General features: G+C 38.7%; 2 protein-coding genes and 1 long non-coding RNA gene across 3 annotated transcripts; 2 read left to right on the top strand and 1 right to left on the bottom strand.

Annotated features, from left to right (window-relative positions):
• Positions 1-4,601: 4,601 nt before the first annotated feature.
• On the bottom strand, positions 4,602-11,863 carry LOC124269107 (the record flags this gene model as incomplete). Its single annotated transcript, XM_046704125.1, is given in 14 exon segments — positions 4,602-4,675; positions 4,828-5,085; positions 5,438-5,464; positions 5,467-5,623; positions 6,252-6,780; positions 7,322-7,532; positions 7,949-8,045; positions 8,442-8,567; positions 8,783-8,881; positions 9,318-9,443; positions 10,002-10,250; positions 10,368-10,389; positions 11,115-11,142; positions 11,845-11,863. Coding segments are annotated over 14 exon segments (2,022 nt in total), but the record flags the coding sequence as incomplete, so codon positions are not given.
• On the top strand, positions 11,862-16,594 carry LOC124269106 (coadhesin-like). The gene is made up of 7 exons (XM_046704124.1): positions 11,862-11,877; positions 12,712-12,897; positions 13,106-13,291; positions 13,986-14,171; positions 14,417-14,623; positions 15,285-15,506; positions 16,209-16,594. Exons 1-7 carry the CDS (start codon positions 11,862-11,864, stop codon positions 16,592-16,594), a joined length of 1,389 nt encoding a protein of 462 aa, XP_046560080.1.
• Positions 16,595-17,090: 496 nt separating this feature from the next.
• Positions 17,091-18,197, top strand: LOC124269117. Its single transcript, XR_006896427.1, has 3 exons — positions 17,091-17,192; positions 17,739-17,818; positions 18,078-18,197. It is a non-coding gene; the product is annotated as an uncharacterized LOC124269117 (long non-coding RNA).
• The last annotated feature ends 2,704 nt before the right edge of the window (positions 18,198-20,901 follow it).

Genomic DNA, 20,901 nt, shown 5'->3' with positions numbered 1-20,901 from the left:
CGTAATTTCAATCATTCTGTCGGTATTTCAAGTTTTTTGTAAACTCAAAACTTCAAGAAAACAATTGAAGTTACGAAAAATAGTCTAAGGTGAAAACGGTCAATTTCAATAAATATTATCATAACGAGACAGTAATTGAATTTACGATAATGAATTTTTATAGACTCGAAACACCTAAAAATAATCGGGATTACACAAAATATAATTGATGTAACAGGACAAAACTCATAATTTTAGAAAACTATAGAACTATTTGTAATAACGAGAGATGTGAAAGAAAAAAAGATGATATTGTTGTCCAAAACATTGATTTAAAAGGATGTACTTGCAACTATTCAGAAGCTAAATCTTACGAATCAGCAACAGAGGACATGTTTGTCCCTTTCTGAATATGACAAGCCCTTGTTCAAGTACTGAATAGCTATATGTTACAGAAGACATGTTGAGACAGTGTTGAAACAGGATACAAGACACAATCGTTGGTAACTCATCTCATCATGGTTCAGATTGAACTTATCTTAAATAACACACGATTAAAAATGCTTATTATAAAAATGATTATTGTATCACCAAAACAAATGTATTTGTGTCATGCTTAGACCAGTATGTTGACATTGGAAATATTTAAATAAACAAATATATAGGCGCATTATTTGGAACCTATTAACATAAAAAATCTGTTACGCCTTAAAGGTCACATAAACCCTAGGGGGTAAAAATACATAAATCACTAACTGGCATCGTTATAAATGAAACCCCGTCATTAAAACTACTCATTTCGACCTTTAATTGACTTAAATCGACCTTTTTGACAACAGTGCACAATTCTCACCCGCGAACGAAATTTCAACCAATCAGAGCGGCGCGACTCTGTGACGTCATATGAGGAATAGCTTTGAGGGCCTATGCAGTATTCATCTACATTTTAGGGGGGTAAATTATCTTGTGTACAGGCTTGTATAAACCTGAAATCGTGACAATTGTTGTGAACAGTGAAAGCTTTATGTTTTCACAATCTACTGTCATTTAATCTTGTCACCTGCTTTGCCAAGCTTCCGAGTTACAGCTTGTTTTTATAAGACGATTCTGTGAAACTCGCCTGTTGTCATAAGGGGTTACCTGTTGGCTTGGTCTGACTTTTGTTCCCCAATTTACTCTTGTGTTAAAACATTTATGTCAAGTGACTTAAATATGGTTAATTCGGTGGATTGGCATTTCGTTACAAAGCAGACTCTGACATGTCCGGAAGTTATTCAGACAGCGACAGTCTTTCCCTTTCCATGGATTGCCAGTCCACAAGCAGTGACTGTTTCTCGGATACCAATGAAGAAACAATTGCAAGGCCTTATTTGTTCGAGCCGGACGCTAGTGATAGTGAAAACGGTGACCAGTCTTGCTCATCACGGTTACAGGAAGAAGATCGACTAGTGTCTACATACTGGTGAGTGGACGTCAACCACGTGAATGTACTGTAGCTTGAAATGTATCGGGTAATACCATACCGCATTTGTCACTTTGAACACCACCTCGCTTCCGTGGAAGAAATCGTTATGTTACAAGTTGTGTCATGCAAAATCCTTTTGGTCATGATTCACATACATATGCAACTACGAGTAGACATCAGTTGTGATTTTCCAGGTTGATGAAAACAAACCATAATCTCATCGATTCTCGAGCTTACTTTAGCCCGAGACGTAACTATTTTTTAAAATGGCGGCGCCCATGCGCAAACATCCGCCAGTCTGGGAATAAATGTTTAGGTTTGTTTTCACCGAATTACAAAATCAATATTACGTTTTACTGGTAGTAAAGTATGTATTTAATAGATGGTTAATAGGATTTTGCATGACAACTCTGAAAAGCCTTTTCAAACTTGGAAGCAAGGTAGGGGGCGAGCCATCCGATTTATTATATACATTTACTACACAGCTGAGAATAATAGGCCCAGAAAAATACCACTTCCGCATATGAAATGTCATTACTGGGTACAGTTGTAGGAATCTATAAAATTTTATGTCAGTTTACATGTTCATTGGCATGTGTATTTGTATTTGATCATGGTGTAAACATTCTGTCATGGTTTACCGGAGCAGTTATCGTACAAGCACATTGAATGCTTACCAGTCAGGTCCCATCTTTATTGGGAATCAAAGTTTAAACCAGTTGGCTTAGCTTGAGTGAATATAGTGCCTCTCATTTTGTTCATAATCTGAAGGAATTCCTAAAACTGCTAACAAAAAGTACTTGATTGTATCACCCTAATATGTAAGAGATGAAATAAATAAATAAGAATTTTATAAATACCAGTCAATTGAAAAATGATACAACATTTATTATTAACAGTTTTTTTCAAATCCTTGCAGGTGCAGTTGTGACACATGTGAGACTCAACCTACCATTGAGGAATGCTGTTGCTGTCATGAACAGGCTGCAGTGAGAGAGAAGATGGAGGAGCATGAAGATCAGATCAGTTGCATCACTGACCACCCTGGCTTCGAGCAAGTTTGTCTCAGTGTGTATGCACTGCAGACAGCCTACTACCACTACCGCCAGGAGTATGGAAGAGGGGAGATCCAAGACATTCATAAGTGAGCATGGCATGGTTTTTAGAATCATTTTGTGTTCTGAGGAGTAAAGTAAACTGTAAACTTTAAACTGTAGCTGTTGTAAAAAGATGACTAGTCCAGAATCTAATCAGTGCATTCTGTTGAATACAATTTGAATCAAACTTACTTTACACTTTTATTTCATAGGAAATACAGATATACAGCATATCGGCAGTTCGTGCGATGGTGTTGGCAGTTCTTAGGGCGGAAAGTTCGTGTTGTCATACCCTCCTGTGTCGTCAACAAGATAAGAGGACGATTTCCTTCCCCTGAATATGCAGGGTTCAAGTATCCTCAACTGGACAAATAAAGGAACAACTTGAACAGTCAAATTCTGTATTTCGTACATGGGTATAATGTCTACTCTACATTGTGAAATGGACATGATGACAAGTTAAATGTACTGTAAATTTATTGTTTGATATGTTATTGTATTTATCGTTAAAATGGACATGATGACAAGTTAAATGTACTGTAAATTTATTGTTTGATATGTTATTGTATTTATCGTTAACAATTCTGTTAAATAAATTATTCTTGTACAAAAAAACCTTTTCCTTTTTACTTGAATAATAACTGATACACATTTTCAAACATGAGGATATTTTGCATGTTTGCTGGATTGTCTATTATGCATTTATAGACATACAGGCCATGAATACATTTGTAAAGTCAATTACAACACCAGAAATTGGTGAACATTGAATACCGGTAAAAAAAGTTTCAGGATGGAAGGACGGACAGAATGAATGTTATAATAGAAATTGCATGAATTGAGCTGCTTAGTTGTTGAATCTCGATAGATGAGATTGAATGGCTTGGTCCATATTGATTCGAGGAAACTGGCTTGTTAAGGGTACTGGGACAACAATGTGTGACGTGGTAGCTCTGTGTTCTCGCCTCTGCCTGGCTTGTTTACACACCTCTGTCAGCAGTCTTCCAACATAGTCTGAATAAAAAATAAACAAGTGAAAATCTTACTCAATCATTTGAATGTGAAACATGAATGTGAAATGGACTGGTGACCCTTTACCGTAATAAAACAACAGGTCAAATGATATGAACTTCTTTATTGTTGTATTGTGTCAATCAAAAATATTCTGACTACAATTTATATGAAACAAGAAGACAAAGTCATCAATATCCCCAGCAATGGCAAAATACTCTACATGATTGTCTACATGATTATGTCAAATATTTAGATGTATACATAGAAAAGTGCAAGGAGAGTATTGAAAGGTTTTTACAGTTCTGCTCCATAAAGAAGCACTATCACCAATTTCAGGCTATGTAAACTTGTTGCCATGGAAACGCCAAAAATATTTTATTCAGAATCCCAAAACTACCAGTACACCACCAGATCTGTCTGTGCCAAGTTTGGTAAAGAAATATAGAGTTTTAGAGTTCTGCTCCGGAAAAGACAAATGTGCACGGACGGACGCACAGACAGTGTCCATTTTAATACCCCCCGCAAAACGCGTTACGGAGAATAAAAAATGTTTGGCTAAAATGGGTTAATATTACGTGTGAAATAATTTGTACAAACATACCATGAGTCATGTCACTTGTTGCTTTTGTCAGCACATGTTGTCCCTTCCTATATTTCTTGTATTTTATCCTGAACTTAAATTCTCCATTGTCATCATGTGCTTGAGGTCGGGTGCCGTTTTCATTAAAATGCATTGCTGACAAATACAGCCTGCAAAATATTTAAAAGAAAATGTAACTCATAATCCTCATAATAGTAGAAATTATTCATTTTACCTATTTAAATTATCAATCTCATTATCCAGTCAGGTTGAAGACACAGAATCAGTAAGAATGAAATACGCAACTAGAAGTTAATCATGGTTGCCAATGAGTCGGTTCATGGTACTTTTATTCGATTTTGTTCTTACCTGGAGAGCATGCCCATGTAGGAGAAACCAACCATCTTGGGGGCAAAGTTGATGATGACCCGATGGAAGCTTTCCACTGCCGACGTTTGATACTGTGGGAGATCTTCCTGACGTCTTTCAATAGGCGTGGCTTTTCCAACAATAGACCAAGCTTCTCTGCAGCTTTGGTGCCTGAACAACAAATTTAACCTTATGCTGTTACTTGTAACTCAGAAAGATATCAAGTTCCATCTCTTTGACTATGACAGATCAATCTAAATACTATTTATTTATCCTTTATGTAATTGGTTATATTAGTACTAAATAATGTCATCAATACACACCACATTTCAACCACTTCTTTTTGGGTGCCTCGCTTCCTTCCAGGGGATGCTGGCATTCGTTGAACCTTGCTCCGTGACCCACGTGAATGTTTTGAACGTGGTTGATCACGGAGCGCCACTTCTCTAGCACCAGCTCCGGATCCCCATGAGGGGTGGACGCGGCGCACCAGTAAAGGTGGTTAACGATGCTTTTGATCCAAGGGCTCAGTGCTTCACAATCTTTCTCCTTCGCTAAAGCTTCCAGTTTCTTTCGGAGACCTACAACAAGAAAACAGTTTACGTCCGCAATAGCCAAAGCAATTCCTTATAATGAAATCATATGCGTGCCATATTTCCTCTAGTAAGCGCTGACATGCCAATATTTTATCAAATGATTACCAGGCCTTTACAAGACCTCCGACAAGAATTTTTACGGAATCATAATTAGAGTTGAAACATTTAGCGTAGGAGTCTAAATGTAGGAATAAGCTCTCATTGTGTACATGGTCATGTGCCCATGTTCAACCTGTAGTGCATCAAGCATGTATTTGTGTATAGGTAGCTTGCAACAAAAATCATTATTTGGTAAACTAAACTGACGAAATAAGAACTGTATAGCCCTGTGACCTACCTTTAGCCACATGCCACACATCATAAAGTGAGAGACTGCTGGCATGGTTTCTCTCACCAACTTCTGGATCTGAGGGTGACGGTCTGTTATTAAAGTGCTAAGTGTCAAACCCTCTGCCTGCAAAAGTTGGACACTCCTCTGGAACCCCTCCTTTTCCATAGCGTTAGAATTTTTTACTTCATTGGACTGGAAAAAAAAATATCTCAGGTCAGGTTTCTCACTTTACGGTCATCTTACACCCAGTAAACTAATGAGACACACCTGACATAACAATACACACGTCACTTCAATTATATAACTTTATGGTCATCTTACACCCAGTAAACTAACGAGACACACCTGACATAACAATACACACATCACTTCACTTATCTAACTTTATGGTCATCTTACACCCAGTAAACTAACGAGACACACCTGACATAACAATACACACGTCACTTCACTTATCTAACTTTATGGTCATCTTACACCCAGTAAACTAACGAGACACACCTGACATAACAATACACACGTCACTTCACTTTTTTAACTTTATGGTCAACTTACACACAGTAAATTGACGACACACATTCCACTTTTATGACTAGACGATTAGATGCAAAACGGTCCTCACAACATTTCAGCTAATAATTGAACCTTATGAACAATTCAAGTTTGCGACTCTAACCATTAGCAACATTGACCTAATCAATATAAATGACAAATACTTAACCCAAACAGAAAATACATGTTTTTTTTATCTTATAATTCAAGTAGCAGCTATGAAAGTGATTCATAAGATTAAGTTATGCAAAAGTTAAAAAGTAAATACCTGAACCAGCTCGACATGAACAACTTTCTTGGTCTTTAAGTCCATCATGGAGTAGGATCCGAACTTGGCGTTGTGTCCAGGAGTATCAGCCCGGCCATCGCCTCCCAGCACTAGTGGAGATCCTTCCTCTTTCAGGCCAGTGATCAGAGCCTGCTGTTCTTTTTTCCACACTGACTCAATGACTGGGTGCAAGATGTTGCGTTGATGTTTGAAAAAAGACTGCATACTCATCGAAACAAGTCCTAAATGCTCTAACATAGTAAACACCCGAATAGGCAATGATCCTGAAAACAGTATTGATGCAGATAGAAGGATATTTCCAGCCGGAAATTTCCCTAGAAAGGGTTGACTAGTCCAGTCACGGTGGAAGGAACAGGAATGACAAGTCTGTAAGATCACCAAGAGAGTTCCTTGACAGCTACGCCTGACAACTGTTTCTGAGCAACACACAGGACACGTTGCAAACAGTTTCAAAAGTTGACCCTCAAACACAAGGTACTTTCGGTCATCCATTGGAGATGTGGATTCCCTGAAAGAAAAGGAACACATCAACTTTTACTTTATGGAACCTTAGTCAAATCCTTAGAGATCAATTAATTTCATTCTGGGTACAGAGAATAGAAGAGCTAGCATTTAATTCGGATCATGTAAGGTATTGTTTAATGAATGGCTCCATGATTAATATTGGTTTTATAACATCTCTGAAATCCACTTTAATTTAATCTTTTATTTTAACTTATGCTTTTTCATAGTCTTTATGGAATGAAAACATATAATGAGCAGTATACCTGAATGTTATATATAGTATATTTGACAGTGGTTGGTACAATAAGATTCATAACTTTAGAAGTAATATAACTGTGTGAAAAAAATCCTTTTGTACAGAATATACTGGAATGTTTATTTAGATACTTAATTTTGAAATTCATGCCAGTAACCTGAGAATTCAGCTGGGTCCCCTATAGCGAAACAAGAAAACCAGATCAATAAGGAAGCAGTTTTGATTTGACCGTTGCCTTGTCTGAACCTTGTCTGCAACTAACTCAATCTTGTTTGACAATTAGGCTAACCTTGTAAATTTTGTAAATTCCTCAAATTCCTCAATTTCCTCTTCTCTGTCCTGGGGCAGCCAGGTTGGATCATTTTTCTCACACTCCAAATGTTGGTCAGTGCCCGGGTCAAGTTCACTGATATCCTCTTCCTCCATGGGGACAGTAGGTGTTTGCAGAAGTGAACATTGTACACCGACAGATACCACTGAGACCGACTCAGTACTTGTAGCTGCAAAAAAACATCATTTATATTTCCATTGGCCTTCCTTCAATTTTTTTTTCAGATGTGTATCTATTACAATCATACATAACTCCTGACCACAAGATCTTGCAAGATTGTGACATGTAACATGCATTTGGTGAAAAGCCATGGGCATCCATAAAAATGACATTCAATAAAAAATAATATCCGACTTATAACATCCAAGATGTAAATTCTTGTACAAGCCATTAATCACCATACAACAGACTCCAAGTAACTCCAGAGGTTAAGAAAGAAAATGTAAGTCAATTGTAACTAATTACATAGACAAGAATATACACATATTATTCATGTATATAATATTCATAATTCTATGCATTTTCAGTATTTAACTTTTGGTCTTTTTCTTTTTCCCTAATTTTCAATTGTGTAAGTATAGTCACCTTTTGTCTTCACATGAGGTCTAGTTTGAATCCGAACTGATCTTTTATGGACACCATCCTTCTTCAGAGTCTGACAAGCCTTTGAACTTCTGTTCTCCTGCAGAAAACAAAGATGTTTTAAAGTTGTAGTTACTAAGACAAAGAAATTTGGAAAGAACACATTTTCATTTCAATTGTATAATAACAATGTAGGAATACTTACAGAATGAGAAATTTCGTTTAAATGCAGCTACATGATGCTATGGCAAGATTAACAAGGTGTGAAAATAGCTCAAGGACTTCAGAAAGAAAATGAGAACCACGATATTATGCACCTCAGACAACTTGCAAAGTACTTTTCCCCTACTGCACCAATATTTCAGAGAATTTCACACACATATTGCGGTTAATAGCAATTTCTACATATTCAGGATTACTGAAAACATTACAAGGACAGGAACACACTGGTGACTCCGATTACAGCATTATGTGACATTAAATTCTGCAAACAAACCATTTCAGTGGTATCCTTTTTTTGGGTACACGTGGCAGTAATATCTTCTAGAGGGGGAGCCGTGGCGCTGACTCCTGACAAGGCCAGCAAAGCGTCAGTCACATCTTGAAGGTTGGAATGTGATGTCTAAAGAAAGCATATTAGGGTTGAATACCACACATTTCATATAGAGTGAATTATCACATTATCATCACTATCATTTCATTGACCGAAAATTGAATCTCCTGAGAAGACATCACTCTAATGTTGTGATAATGACTGATCAGAAGATACATAGTTATCACCTGGCAAGGCGACTAAGTAAAAGAGAAATATAAAACATCAAAATTCTGTAAACAAACCATTTCAGTGGTATCCGTTCTTTGGGTACTGGTTGTACTAATATCCACCTGGGATAAGGACAGCAAAGCATCAGCCACATCTTGAAGGGGTAAGTGTCTCTGAAGAATGCAATTTAGAGTTGGAATTAACTATCTGTCTCTACATCACTAAAAATAATGAAAGTAGTGTGTGTAATAAATTATTACATAATAATTTCAGTATGCATCAAGATTTTATGATCAGTACAAAAAAATGTTTTAAAGTTCATGATTTCAGTTTAAAGTCATTGTAAGAAAGCATGTATTATGATAAATCTATGTCTGTCAACATATCAAAGTATTATAAATGAATAAGTTTGTGGTGGTACTGAATTACCTGGTAATGACAAGGAAATGACATTTGGCTGTCAAGATTTTATGATCAGTACAAAAAATGTTTTAAAGTTCATGATTTCAGTTTAAAGTCATTGTAAGAAAGCATGTATTATGATAAATCTATGTCTGCCAACATATCAAAGTATTATAAATGAATAAGTTTGTGGTGGTATTGAATTACCTGGTAATGACAAGGAAATGACATTTGGCTGTTGACCTCTTCATGAAGTATAGTTGTGGGGTTACTACTGTCAGTATCTGCATGGGGGAGGCCTTCCTTCACTTGGTCAAGCAGGGCCTTGACTGTCTGATACAGGAAACATAAACATATTCAACATGATTCTAAAAACATGTAGAAATCGTTATGTTACAAGTTGTGTCATGCAAAGCCCTTTTGGTCATGAATCAAATACACATTTTACTAAAAGTAGAAAGTAGTTTTGATTTTGTAACTTTGTGAAAAAACCCAATATATAGCATTTACGCATATATATTCGCAACAAGGCGCCGCCATTTTTGTTTAAAATCGTCACGTGACGGACTGAAGTCTGTTCGAGAATCAATGCGATTACGGTTTCTTTTCATCAAGTTAAATAATCAAACATACTTTAAGGTTGTAGTTAAATATGTACTTGAATGGTGTCCGAAAGGATTTTGCATGACACGGCTTTTAACACGAGTACTTCTATCTTGGAAGCAAGATGGGTATCGAGTCACTCGATTTCTATTCTACTACTTTTACTAGGCAGGTCAGAGCCGAGAATCGACCTAGAAACGTGTCCGTAAATGTCGTTCGTGGGACATTATGTGGTTAATACAAGTTATAAAATTATGATCTCTTCTGCGAATTTAAAGAACGACTCACCCTTTTCCTTTCTCTTTTCTCGAAGGCCGGTCGCTTCCTCTTCCCAGCAAAATCCATATGAAATTCGGGAACAGGTCCGGAACGAGGGTTCAATTTCTTGTGGATCGATGGGACTGCCCATGTCTCTAAACGACGACGACTGTAACTCGAGCTTTTTCCCAACTCTTGTTTTTGCTCACAGCCAAAGGAACGATAATAACAATCCTCCGAGAAGTGATCTGAACACAAGTAAGATATCGTTCCAGGCTTCCACAACGCTCGCTTCGCACTCACAAACATAACCCATTTAGCACGAACTGCGGGGTCCTGTGGAAATCTGTGCATGGTGACACCATCACCCGACCCCTTGGAGCAATTGACGGCAACGCAACGATTTGGCATGTCTTTGCTGATGTCGAAAAATCATCAAAATGACGAGCTTGCTACACATTTTATATACAACGAACTGAAAATCGTTCCTCATATGACGTCACTTCCGGTTCGCTGTGGCGACAGTTACGTAACCTGTCTGAGGTTTCGTTGGCGGGCGAGAGGGAAGCAGGCGACTTTTTGGCCACTTTTAATTGCTCGGTATTAATTAACCACAAGTTTTTAAAGAATAAATTTGGTGTTCCGCATAAGACTAACCACAAATCTTTCATATGTAATGGTTAAAAGAGTAACAAAAAACAAAGTTTAGTGGTTCTTTAATATAAATCGCGTGAAACTAAATGAACATTTATATACACTTGCCAGACCCGTGAAGATCTGGGTTAGACTTGATCTTCAGTAACCCATGCTTGTTGTAGAGGCGACTAACGGGATCGGGTGGTCAGGCTCGCTGACTTGGTTAACACATGTCATCGTATCCCAATTGTGTAGATCAATGCTTATGTTGATTAATGGATTTTCTGGACCAGAATCGATTATTTACAGATTGCTTCCCTATAGCTGGAATATTGCTGAGTGAGGCGTTAAACAACAAACAAACAAACAAACAAACAAACGTACCATACAGACAACTCCAAAACCTTAAATATACACCAAATATCTGATTTAACGATATTATTTCCACTTTACGGCTACAAAGTGTAGAATAGTTTGGATATTGTAATCAAACACACACAAAATCACATATCAATATTTAACAAAGAACAATTGCCTCACTGGTAGACAGGTTGGGGCAATTGTTCTGTTAATGAACCAAAGACTGGATAATGACAAGTTTTGGTTATATTCTATTGTCGAAAGGATTTCGGCGTGTAAGCAATTTCTGTCTACGTTGAATAATAGCTGCACCGCTTACAGAGATCTCGATATAAGTGAAACCTTACAGAAACACTCAGCAATAGACTTACAACGATTATGTGACCAAACATAGACCCTAAACGACGCACTCTGCTGTATAAACTATTGAAGTCATCTGGAAGAATAATTAAAATAGAAATTTACTCACAGTCTGGGCGACTGGTATCCCACAACCATGTACAGACATGTCTTGTTGAAATGATCATTACAAACATACTGTTTGTTACCTTGCAACTATCATAAACTTAAACATATCCAACGTATCTCAGAACTACAGACTCAACCCTTATCCTCCAACTGGTTTTTTATGTTTGTCTGCACGTCACTGTTGAGGTTTGCTACACAACGATAAATTGCCCTGCACTAACATGACGTTTGTTTGCACCTTTTACAACTTGCCCTGCTGAGAACAAGTGAACTGACATGATGCAATAAATTAAGAAACCCAGTTTCAATAGAACTAAGGGGAGATAATAAAACACTAGGGACATTATGAAAAATGGAAGTGGGAATAAAACATAAGGGAGGTAATAAAACATAGGGGAGAGAATAAAACATAAGAGGATACTGTCCATGTTTGAAGTGAACAGTATAACATTGTTTTGTATATACTTTCAATAAGCGTAATGCAATATCTATGTTATGGTCATGAGACATGGCAATTGTCTGCCCTCTCGAGAAGATGAAACACGATTTTTAAAAAATGTCCTTATAGCCACACATCTTCAGTTAGAGCTGGTAATCTCACGGTACTAAAGTTGACACTTCTTTATAAATTCTCAAATAGGTGTCGCTCTATAAGTAAGCAAGTTATCGTAGCAATTAACTTAAAAATAAAAGCCAAACATTCATCAAACAGTTTGTATATCTAAATTAAACCAAAGATGATGAACTTTTGTGTCAATCTAAATTTAGGTTCGCCTTAATGTCTACCCTTAATCTTTCGCCTGCCTTTACATATGTCATATCTTGTATATCGGTTATTAGAAATAATACTTTACGTACTGATTTTGAAATATCCTTCCCTCTATCAATTATGAGAGTCAGCCTTCAGGTCATTTCTGTATTTCATCGATTCACTCATATAAATGTTTCAGCAAAGAATCGAGATTGATATTCTTTGGCGTTGACGTTTTGGGTTGAACCATGTCAATCTGATATTGAGCTTACTCTTTAATTAGAAATGTACATTTGCCTTTTTCAAGTTTAAAAAAGAAGCTAGTGAAAAAGTAAATTTTTTTTCAGAAAAGAGCTATGGGAATTGATAGAGACCATGGCTGAAACTAAATTAAACCTTTAACTTTTGAACTCTTTGGGATATAAACATATAGTGATCAATCTGGACTAGTATGTATATATGGATTTGAACATATTTGTGTTTATGCTACCTTGATATCTGTATCATCTGTTCTTTTGACAACAGTTGACGTAAACTGGACCGAGTGGACGGACACTACCGGTGTGTGTTCTGTATCCTGTGGAGGAGGCTCTAGAACCATCAACAGAACAAGGACCTGCACCAACCCAGCACCCAGCAACGGCGGACGGGACTGTGTAGGATCACCTTCAGATCATTACACAGAGGTTTGCAACACCAATGGCTGCCCAGGTATGGCATAGTCGTATATCTAAAACATTTGCTGTTGGCAGTATAAAACTTGGAAAGTTAATACTGAAAAATAATAGACCCAAAGATATCACCCATAGATGTAAAAACGTAGAAAAGGTGTTTGTTAGAGATACATACACATTATATACAGGTACAAATAATTACATGCACATATACATTCTGACTTCACTGTTCTTTTTACACAAAGTTGACGGAAACTGGACTGAATGGACGGTTACTGAGGGAGTGTGTTCAGCATCTTGTGGAGGAGGCTCCAGAACCATCTCCAGGAGCAGGACCTGCACCAACCCTTCTCCTAGCAACGGTGGAGAGAACTGTGTAGGATCACGTACAGGTCGATACACAGAGATCTGCAACACCAATCGATGTCTAGGTACGTTTAGTCATATGCTAAAGTGTTAACGCCGTAGATGCTAGTCTTTCATATGACAGACAATATGTACTTGTAGTACGTGTAAAATAACACACCACAACATAATACAAATCGCTACAAAGGTATTACAGAAACAGTACAAAAGAGAAATCTCAGTACAAATTCAGAGGCAGTATGATACCAAAAAAAGAAATGAATTTATAAGATGGTAATATTCACCTCATTGCAACAATGGTGAAGTTTCCAAAATAGGCCCAGGCTGAGTGTCAAGGGTCAGTATAATCTCCACACAATTGTGATCTTGTAACTTGAGATATAATGTGAGATGATAGGCAAGGGTTGGCTCTCCTTATACCCCAAAGAAAGAAGACTTCAGAAAATTCTCCAACTGCCTGAGTCAGTACAAAGGAAAGGCCCATAGGGCTGTTGTGCGTGTAGTGCCTTCCAGAACTCTGTCTCAGTATACACAAGTCTAAATATATCACACCGCCGTCTACTATTGTACAATTTCATAGTCTCTGCCACTCAAAAATATGTTCCAAACTTCATTATATTTTACACAAAACGAAGTAATGAACATAAATATGCATCTTTCTTTGGCAGTTTCAGCTGAATTCATCATGGTGTTCCTCAACAGCTAACAGATTACACAAGTTTGATCATGTCTAGTTCGCTTATCATCGATTATTTCTAGTTGATGGGGGCTGGTCAAACTGGATCATTACCACAAGCGAGTGCTCAGCATCTTGTGGAGGTGGATCTAGAACTGTCACAAGTACTAGAACCTGCACCAGTCCTGCTCCAAGAGACGGCGGTGCTGACTGTGTAGGCTCCTCCACAGTCACATACGCAGAAACCTGCAACACAGAAGGATGCAATGTTAAAATCTTAGTCTATTCCCACCTTGGAGGCATAGACATACATGCATAGACTAAAATGTCACTTATGTCAGATTTTTTACAGACTCATTCTGTTATGGAGGCAAAATTGTTTGTGAATTACAGGTTAATGTAATACCATGACTTTGTGGCCACGAGGTGGCTGTGGGTGGGGGCCTTCCGATCAGTACCTGGTGCACTGTTGTTCATCCCAACAGAAGTAAAGACATTATTTGTATTGTTTTAGATCCATGCAGTGGTTGCCGGTATGTCAACGGTATTGGATACATCCCTGACCCCAGCGACTGTGCCCGGTTCATACTGTGCCAAGAACCCAGACCCGGCAAAACTGCTATTTTCCATAGAATGCAGTGTAGTCCTGGATTGTACTGGAACCAACAGCATCTGGTGTGTGATTGGCCAGCCAACGTCATCTGCACAGTGGAAGCTGAAGGTAGGGGGTTGCTCTCTACCCTCTTAGTATAACAGTGAGTAAGTGAGTTTGGTTTTACGCCGCTTTTAGCAATATTCCAGCAATATCACGGTTGGGGACACCAGAAATGGGCTTCACACATTGTACCCATGTGGGGAATCGAACCCGGGTCTTCGGCGTGACAAGCGAATTTGTAACCACTAGGTTACCCCACCGCCCCATAGTATAACAAGGTACGCCGACTCAATATGTTTCTTCAAGTACCTCAGTGTCCATGATACGTACCAAATACAAGAACATTAGTAATATAATATATATCATATGATTTCTTATGAATTGTTCATTCGACATTACCATGGGTTAAAGTTTAGGACCTGGGAAGTTGGTAACTGTAAAGTTCAGTAATCGTACTTTAGTTCTACCAGATGATGGGGCCAGAACAAGCCCTGAGACGTTGTACTAAACAATAAAAAGAAGATGAAACCCCAAAAAGTCTCTATGTTCATCAAATAGCATCTTCTAAAATGCCAATCAAACACCGTCACAAACAGCAAGTCAATTGTTCACTTGACACAACATTGTGGTATATGGTTCAAAGTAAGGAATTGCGTGGGCCATGATATTGGACATGTACAAAGGCTTTTTGTTTCGCAAACCAAAGAAGTATTTCTTTCCATCACAGAGGAAACATTTGCTCCATCGACTGCAGCACCACCAACAGCTGCTCCGCTGACATCCCTTCCCTCGTCGTTGTGCGACGCCTCGAAGAAGGAAAAGCCAGGAAATACAGCTCAGTATCAGGAACTGATACACGGAAACTGGATCACCAGATTCTGTGCTCCAGGAACTGTGTACTCTACGACCAGTTGTAGCTGCATCACCGATCAGAATGACACGTCCCCAGGTATGTCTGCATCGCTTCTCATTGGGGTCATTTACTACTTTCCTACACATAGACAAACATGGTGGTGCAATTCTTACAGTAAATACATAATTTACTTAAAGGCACAATTTCACACATTTTCGGCAAAACTTTGGCATATATTATATATATTGGGATATATGCACTCAACTTAGCTTCCTGTTGGTGCAATTTAAGACCTTTTATCCCTTACGACTTGCCTGAAATCGATTATTGAAACTTCGAGGCTGACTGCTTCCAAACAAAAAATACTTGCCATGGAATGTAAACTATTGCTCCTCACATCGAAAACTGTCGCACGCGTTGTTGTCGATGTTTGCCGAACTGGTTTCAGTCACAAGTTGTGCGTAGGATATTCGTGAAGAGCGCTCCAAGGGACATAACTCTGTGGGGTTCGCTTGAAATAATGTTCAGCTGATACAGGGAACGAGATTCGATTTAATGCAACGTTGCATTAATTCATTCGAACTTTATTAAAAATAAATTATATGGTAGCTTTCCTGAGGGCTGATAGTTAGTATTATTGAGAGCAATGCATTGTTATTTTTGTGGTGTGACATTGTGCCTTTAACGTGATATCCTCGCAACTGTAATTATATTTACGAAAGATGATACACATGCATCAAGTTATGGCAGTTTTGTCTGATGTGGATACAAAACAAAACGAAATGAATTTCATTTTAGTCTGCCAGGCGGAGGTTTACCTTCCTTTCAACAGTGACGTGAACGACCATTCGACTAACCACCACTATGTACAAAACACTGGTTTTGTAACTACCAACAGTGGCCATGGCGTCTTCAGCAACAACACCCAACTCCGGATCCTCCGGTTCTCCAACATGCATTTCGGGAAGACTCTGATCATCTCATTTTCGTTCAAACGCACTCAGGCTACAAGCAGAGCTCAGGCTATCGTCACCAACGATGACTGCGGGCATGGCGGCAGCATCTACATCACCACTCAGCGGTCAACCGTGCAGTTTCGTGTTGTCAATAGCAACAACGTTACGCATACTTTCAATGTATCGTACAGAGTGAGTATTAAAAACTCCATCATATCGTGTTCATAAAGGAATGATACCTGCACCCTGCCATAATGTTGTGAATATTTGGCCAAGGTGTATAGCCTGGCATCCTACGCATTTGTTTGTGGTCGTTGCTAGCGTATCTTGGGTTGTTGTGAGGGATGGGGGTACCTAGGTGGGGCTGGGGTTTAAGTTGCCCATGGCGTCTCAGTCCGAATTCGATTTGTCAAGGGTCACCTGTGAAGCACACTTCTAGTTTCCTGGCCTTACTGCAACATTGGTGCATGGCCAATGACACCTGAGAAGCTGGCATGTAGCTGAGCGGCTACTCCTGCCATCACATGCCTATATATCTCATTGAAAGTCGTTAGTCACTGTGAATCCCGGAAACAAAATGGACTATCGATATAGCCAAGGGGTAGTTACGAATTAATATTATCCGTTTCGAATTGTGTTTTCATACTGAAGTTGTCGTCTTGGTAGCTGGGTGTTTTTCTTGTCTTTGTCATCCTTGCCATTATCCTATCCTTTGTGGGGTGTACGTTTCAGGCCACCACGTCTTTGAATGAGGTGAAGCTGATCGTCAAGGATGGACTGATGAAGGTTGAAGTCAAAAACCGCAGATTACAGAGGACATTTGATGGTACGAACATTTGGAGTAGATGGTCCTTCAGAATAATCCCTTATCAAAATAACCTCTAACATAGTATAGGGGCACATCGTTGAACCTCTTTCTACTAACATGTGCTCTGAATGTAAACATGGGACCCCTGATCACCATTGTTAACTGCTGCGGTGTTTACAATATGTTTATTGATATTAGCATTCCTGACAATTGAGTGAGTGAGTTAAAATTATACATCGCATCGGCAATATTACAGCCATATAGCGATCCTGACAATTGAACATTGTGCAGTACCCTCGTGGTATTACCTGCTCACCGAGAAATATACAACATAATAGGCGCTCACATGTGAAAAGATACTCATGTGAAGCATTACTTTTGTTTTGTACGAAATCAAACATCCGAATGAGGTGATTCTTTCCGTGAAGTGCCCATTCTTAATCTAGCCGTTGTCAGTTAGGTCTAGGATCAACAGGAACCACCTATCTGTTTGTTCATGAAAAACATCGATTACATAGAAAAATATAGGTGTCGGCCATTAATCATTTCTTGAATATTTTGCAGGTAACATCGGGAAAAGCCAGTGTGCACTGCAGGTCGGGTACGGTGATGGCATGGATTTCTTCCACGGCGTCCTGGAAGAAGTATGTCGTTTACCTGCTCCTAATTATACATTTCTAATGATCTCTTCAGGTGTAAACTTTAATATATGATAATTAGCTTATATTTACTTAGCTGAAACATAAATCGATATTATTGGCTTGAGCTGACGTATTAGAATTAACGCTTCTTTAACAGATCACTTAGATCGACCGAGTGTTATGGGAGAAAATACAAAGTGACACTGTCTGGTGAAACAACGAGAACGAACAACCAGTAGTGCATTTTGCTCTTATGTTTCAGTTCAAAGTATACTTCTGCGATCCAGAGAGCCTGTAGTTGAACACAGTGTTTCATCAAGACCTACCACGAAGTCAAATGCCGTTTTTAATATCAACTCGCAGTATTAAACAGTATGGCGCATTGTTTTGTTTCTGTCATATTTGGTATGAATATAGCTTGAAGGACCCATTGTAGATTAACAAGATTAACCTTTGGTTCTGTAAGAGTAGCGCCAATTTTAATTTTTTGAAATTTTCATTTCCTCGTGTTTTCGAATGCGCCGGACGTTGGGACAAGACACCGTAGCTCGCCTGAACTGAAAGTACAAGAGAGCATGACAGTCTGAACGTATCGTGTATACCAGTCTTTTGGAAATCCCCTCAAACACCTATGTGTAGATCTTTAATCAGTCGAATTTCCGGTTGTCTCGAAGTAAAAGTTTGATATCTGCTTCATCATTCTTTAGTAATACTTTAACAGGTGTATCGAACTTCGTATAACTCGAAACATTTACAGGTATGCAGTCAATCGCCAGTGTGTAGATCTTTAATGTGCCTGTCTCAAAATACAAGCTTTGCCCCTGCTTGTTTAATTTTTTAGTTATCATTTTGCGGTTTTGTCGAAGCTCTGATAACTCGAAGCAATCTTCGACACAATGGTGTTTGACTGTATTTGCACCATGCATGACTGTACACACTGTTGATCATTTTGCGTAAGAAAGGACATATGTGTTGCTGACGGGTTCCGAGAATATTGCTGTAATTTAACTTGCGTGAAGAGCTTCAGTGTAAAATATGATAAACTTACCATCAACATAATCACACTCAATTATAGTAATAATCAGGACACACGGTTGACTCATTGCTGTTTTCAAATTTTATGAAACAGAATTTCGATAAAACTGCATTTTGATCACTGACGAAAACGAAACACAAAAGGTGATTTATATAACTACTACTGATGTCAACTGCCTAGTGACAGCTGCTGTGAGCCTTAAACATGTTTGGGTAAAATAAAATGCTGCTTCTTTAAGTTATCAATGAATAAAATCTTTACGCACGTGTTCGGTTGTTTTTATCACTTCAATTTTTATTCATTTGTAATTCTTGAAAGTAGGAAGAGTCTATTTCCTCAGTCTAATTTTAGAAATTACTTTGATGCCTACATGATTGTTGGTGAGGCCGTTTTTCGTTCTTTTGCATAACCACCGTCAGCATATGTTTTTAAATTCAACATTTGTAGTTTTACTCATATTTTAAAAATGTGGGCCCACTCACATAAGTATCTACAGAGAAAAATATGTGGGCCCACATTTCTGTTTCAGATCTACAGTTTGGTTGCTCATATCGTATGTAGAAAACGCTTTATATGCTTTTAAAGGGTTAATGAAATTGCCCACCTTTCCTGTCGCAAATATTGGTTACTTCAACATCTGATGATGCTCTTGGATTCAATAATATTCGACTAGAGTAGGCCCACATCCGACACCCTCTAACAACCAGCTAGTAAGTGATCCACAATCAGTAATATTGACAAACACGTCTAACAATCGTAAAGGAACATGCTGCTGTTCATATAGATGGAAATGACTCGCTAGATTATATAGTTATAGTAATGAGTTGACTCTTGGAGGACGCAGTTTATCGTTTTCTCAGCGTCATGCGTTTCTGGATACGAAACTTATCAGCATACCTCCAGTCTGTGTCTTGGGTTAGCTCCCTTCGCAACTCTAACCATTGATAATGCGGATTCGCCCATATTTGTTGTGCCTCTTCGTAGCTCACCTGACCAGTTCTGGAATACCATACTGTCTAAACACCCAAAACATTGCACGCAGATCATATTCTCCGAAAACCCGAAAATTGCACGTGGATCATACTCGGCGAACGCCTGAAATATTGCACGTGACCCATACTCTCAGAAACACGAAACATTGCACGTGGATCTTACTCTCCAAACACCTGAAATAGTGCACGTGGATCTCACTCTCCAAAAACCCGAAACACTGCACGTGGCTTATACTCTCCGAAACACTGCACGTGGTTTATACTCTACAAACACCTGAAACATTGCACGTGGATCATACTCTCCGAAACCCGAAACACTGCACGTGGATCATACTCTACAAACACCTGAAACATTGAACGTGGATCATACTCTCCGAAACACTGCACGTGGTTTATACTCTCCGAAACCCGACACACTGCACGTGGATCATAATCTCCAAACATCTGAAACATTGTACGTGGATCATGCTTCCCGAACACCTGAAACAATGCACGTGGATCATACTCTCAGAAACCCGAAACATAACACGTGCACCACACACTCCAAACACTGGAAATATTGCACGTGGCTCATATTATCCGAAAACCCGAAAATTGCACATGCATCATACTCGGCGAACACCTGAAACAATGCACGTGGATCATACTCTACAAACACTGAAACAATGCACGTGGATCATACTCTCCGAAAACCTGAAACATTGCACTTGGTTCAGACTCTCCAAACACCCGAAACTCTGCACGTGGATCATACTCTCCGAAACCCGAAACATAACACGTGCACCACACACTCCAAACACTGGAAATATTGCACGTGGCTCATATTATCCGAAAACCCGAAAATTGCACGTGGATCATACTCGGCGAACACCTGAAACATTGCACGTGGCTCATACTCTCCGAACACCTGAATTCTTGCACGTGGATCATACTCTCTGGACACCTTAAACATTGTACGTGTATCACACTCTGCAAACATCCGAAACATAACACGTGGATCATACTCTCCAAAAACCTGAAACATTGCACGTGGATCGTGTTCTCCCAAAAAACTGAAA

Source organism: Haliotis rubra, unplaced genomic scaffold (genome assembly GCF_003918875.1).
Source record: "Haliotis rubra isolate DU_JTF1 unplaced genomic scaffold, ASM391887v1 Scf142, whole genome shotgun sequence".
Classification (NCBI taxonomy): domain Eukaryota; kingdom Metazoa; phylum Mollusca; class Gastropoda; order Lepetellida; family Haliotidae; genus Haliotis; species Haliotis rubra.
Note: the sequence above shows the minus strand (reverse complement) of the source record. Positions and strands in the feature narration are given on the sequence as shown.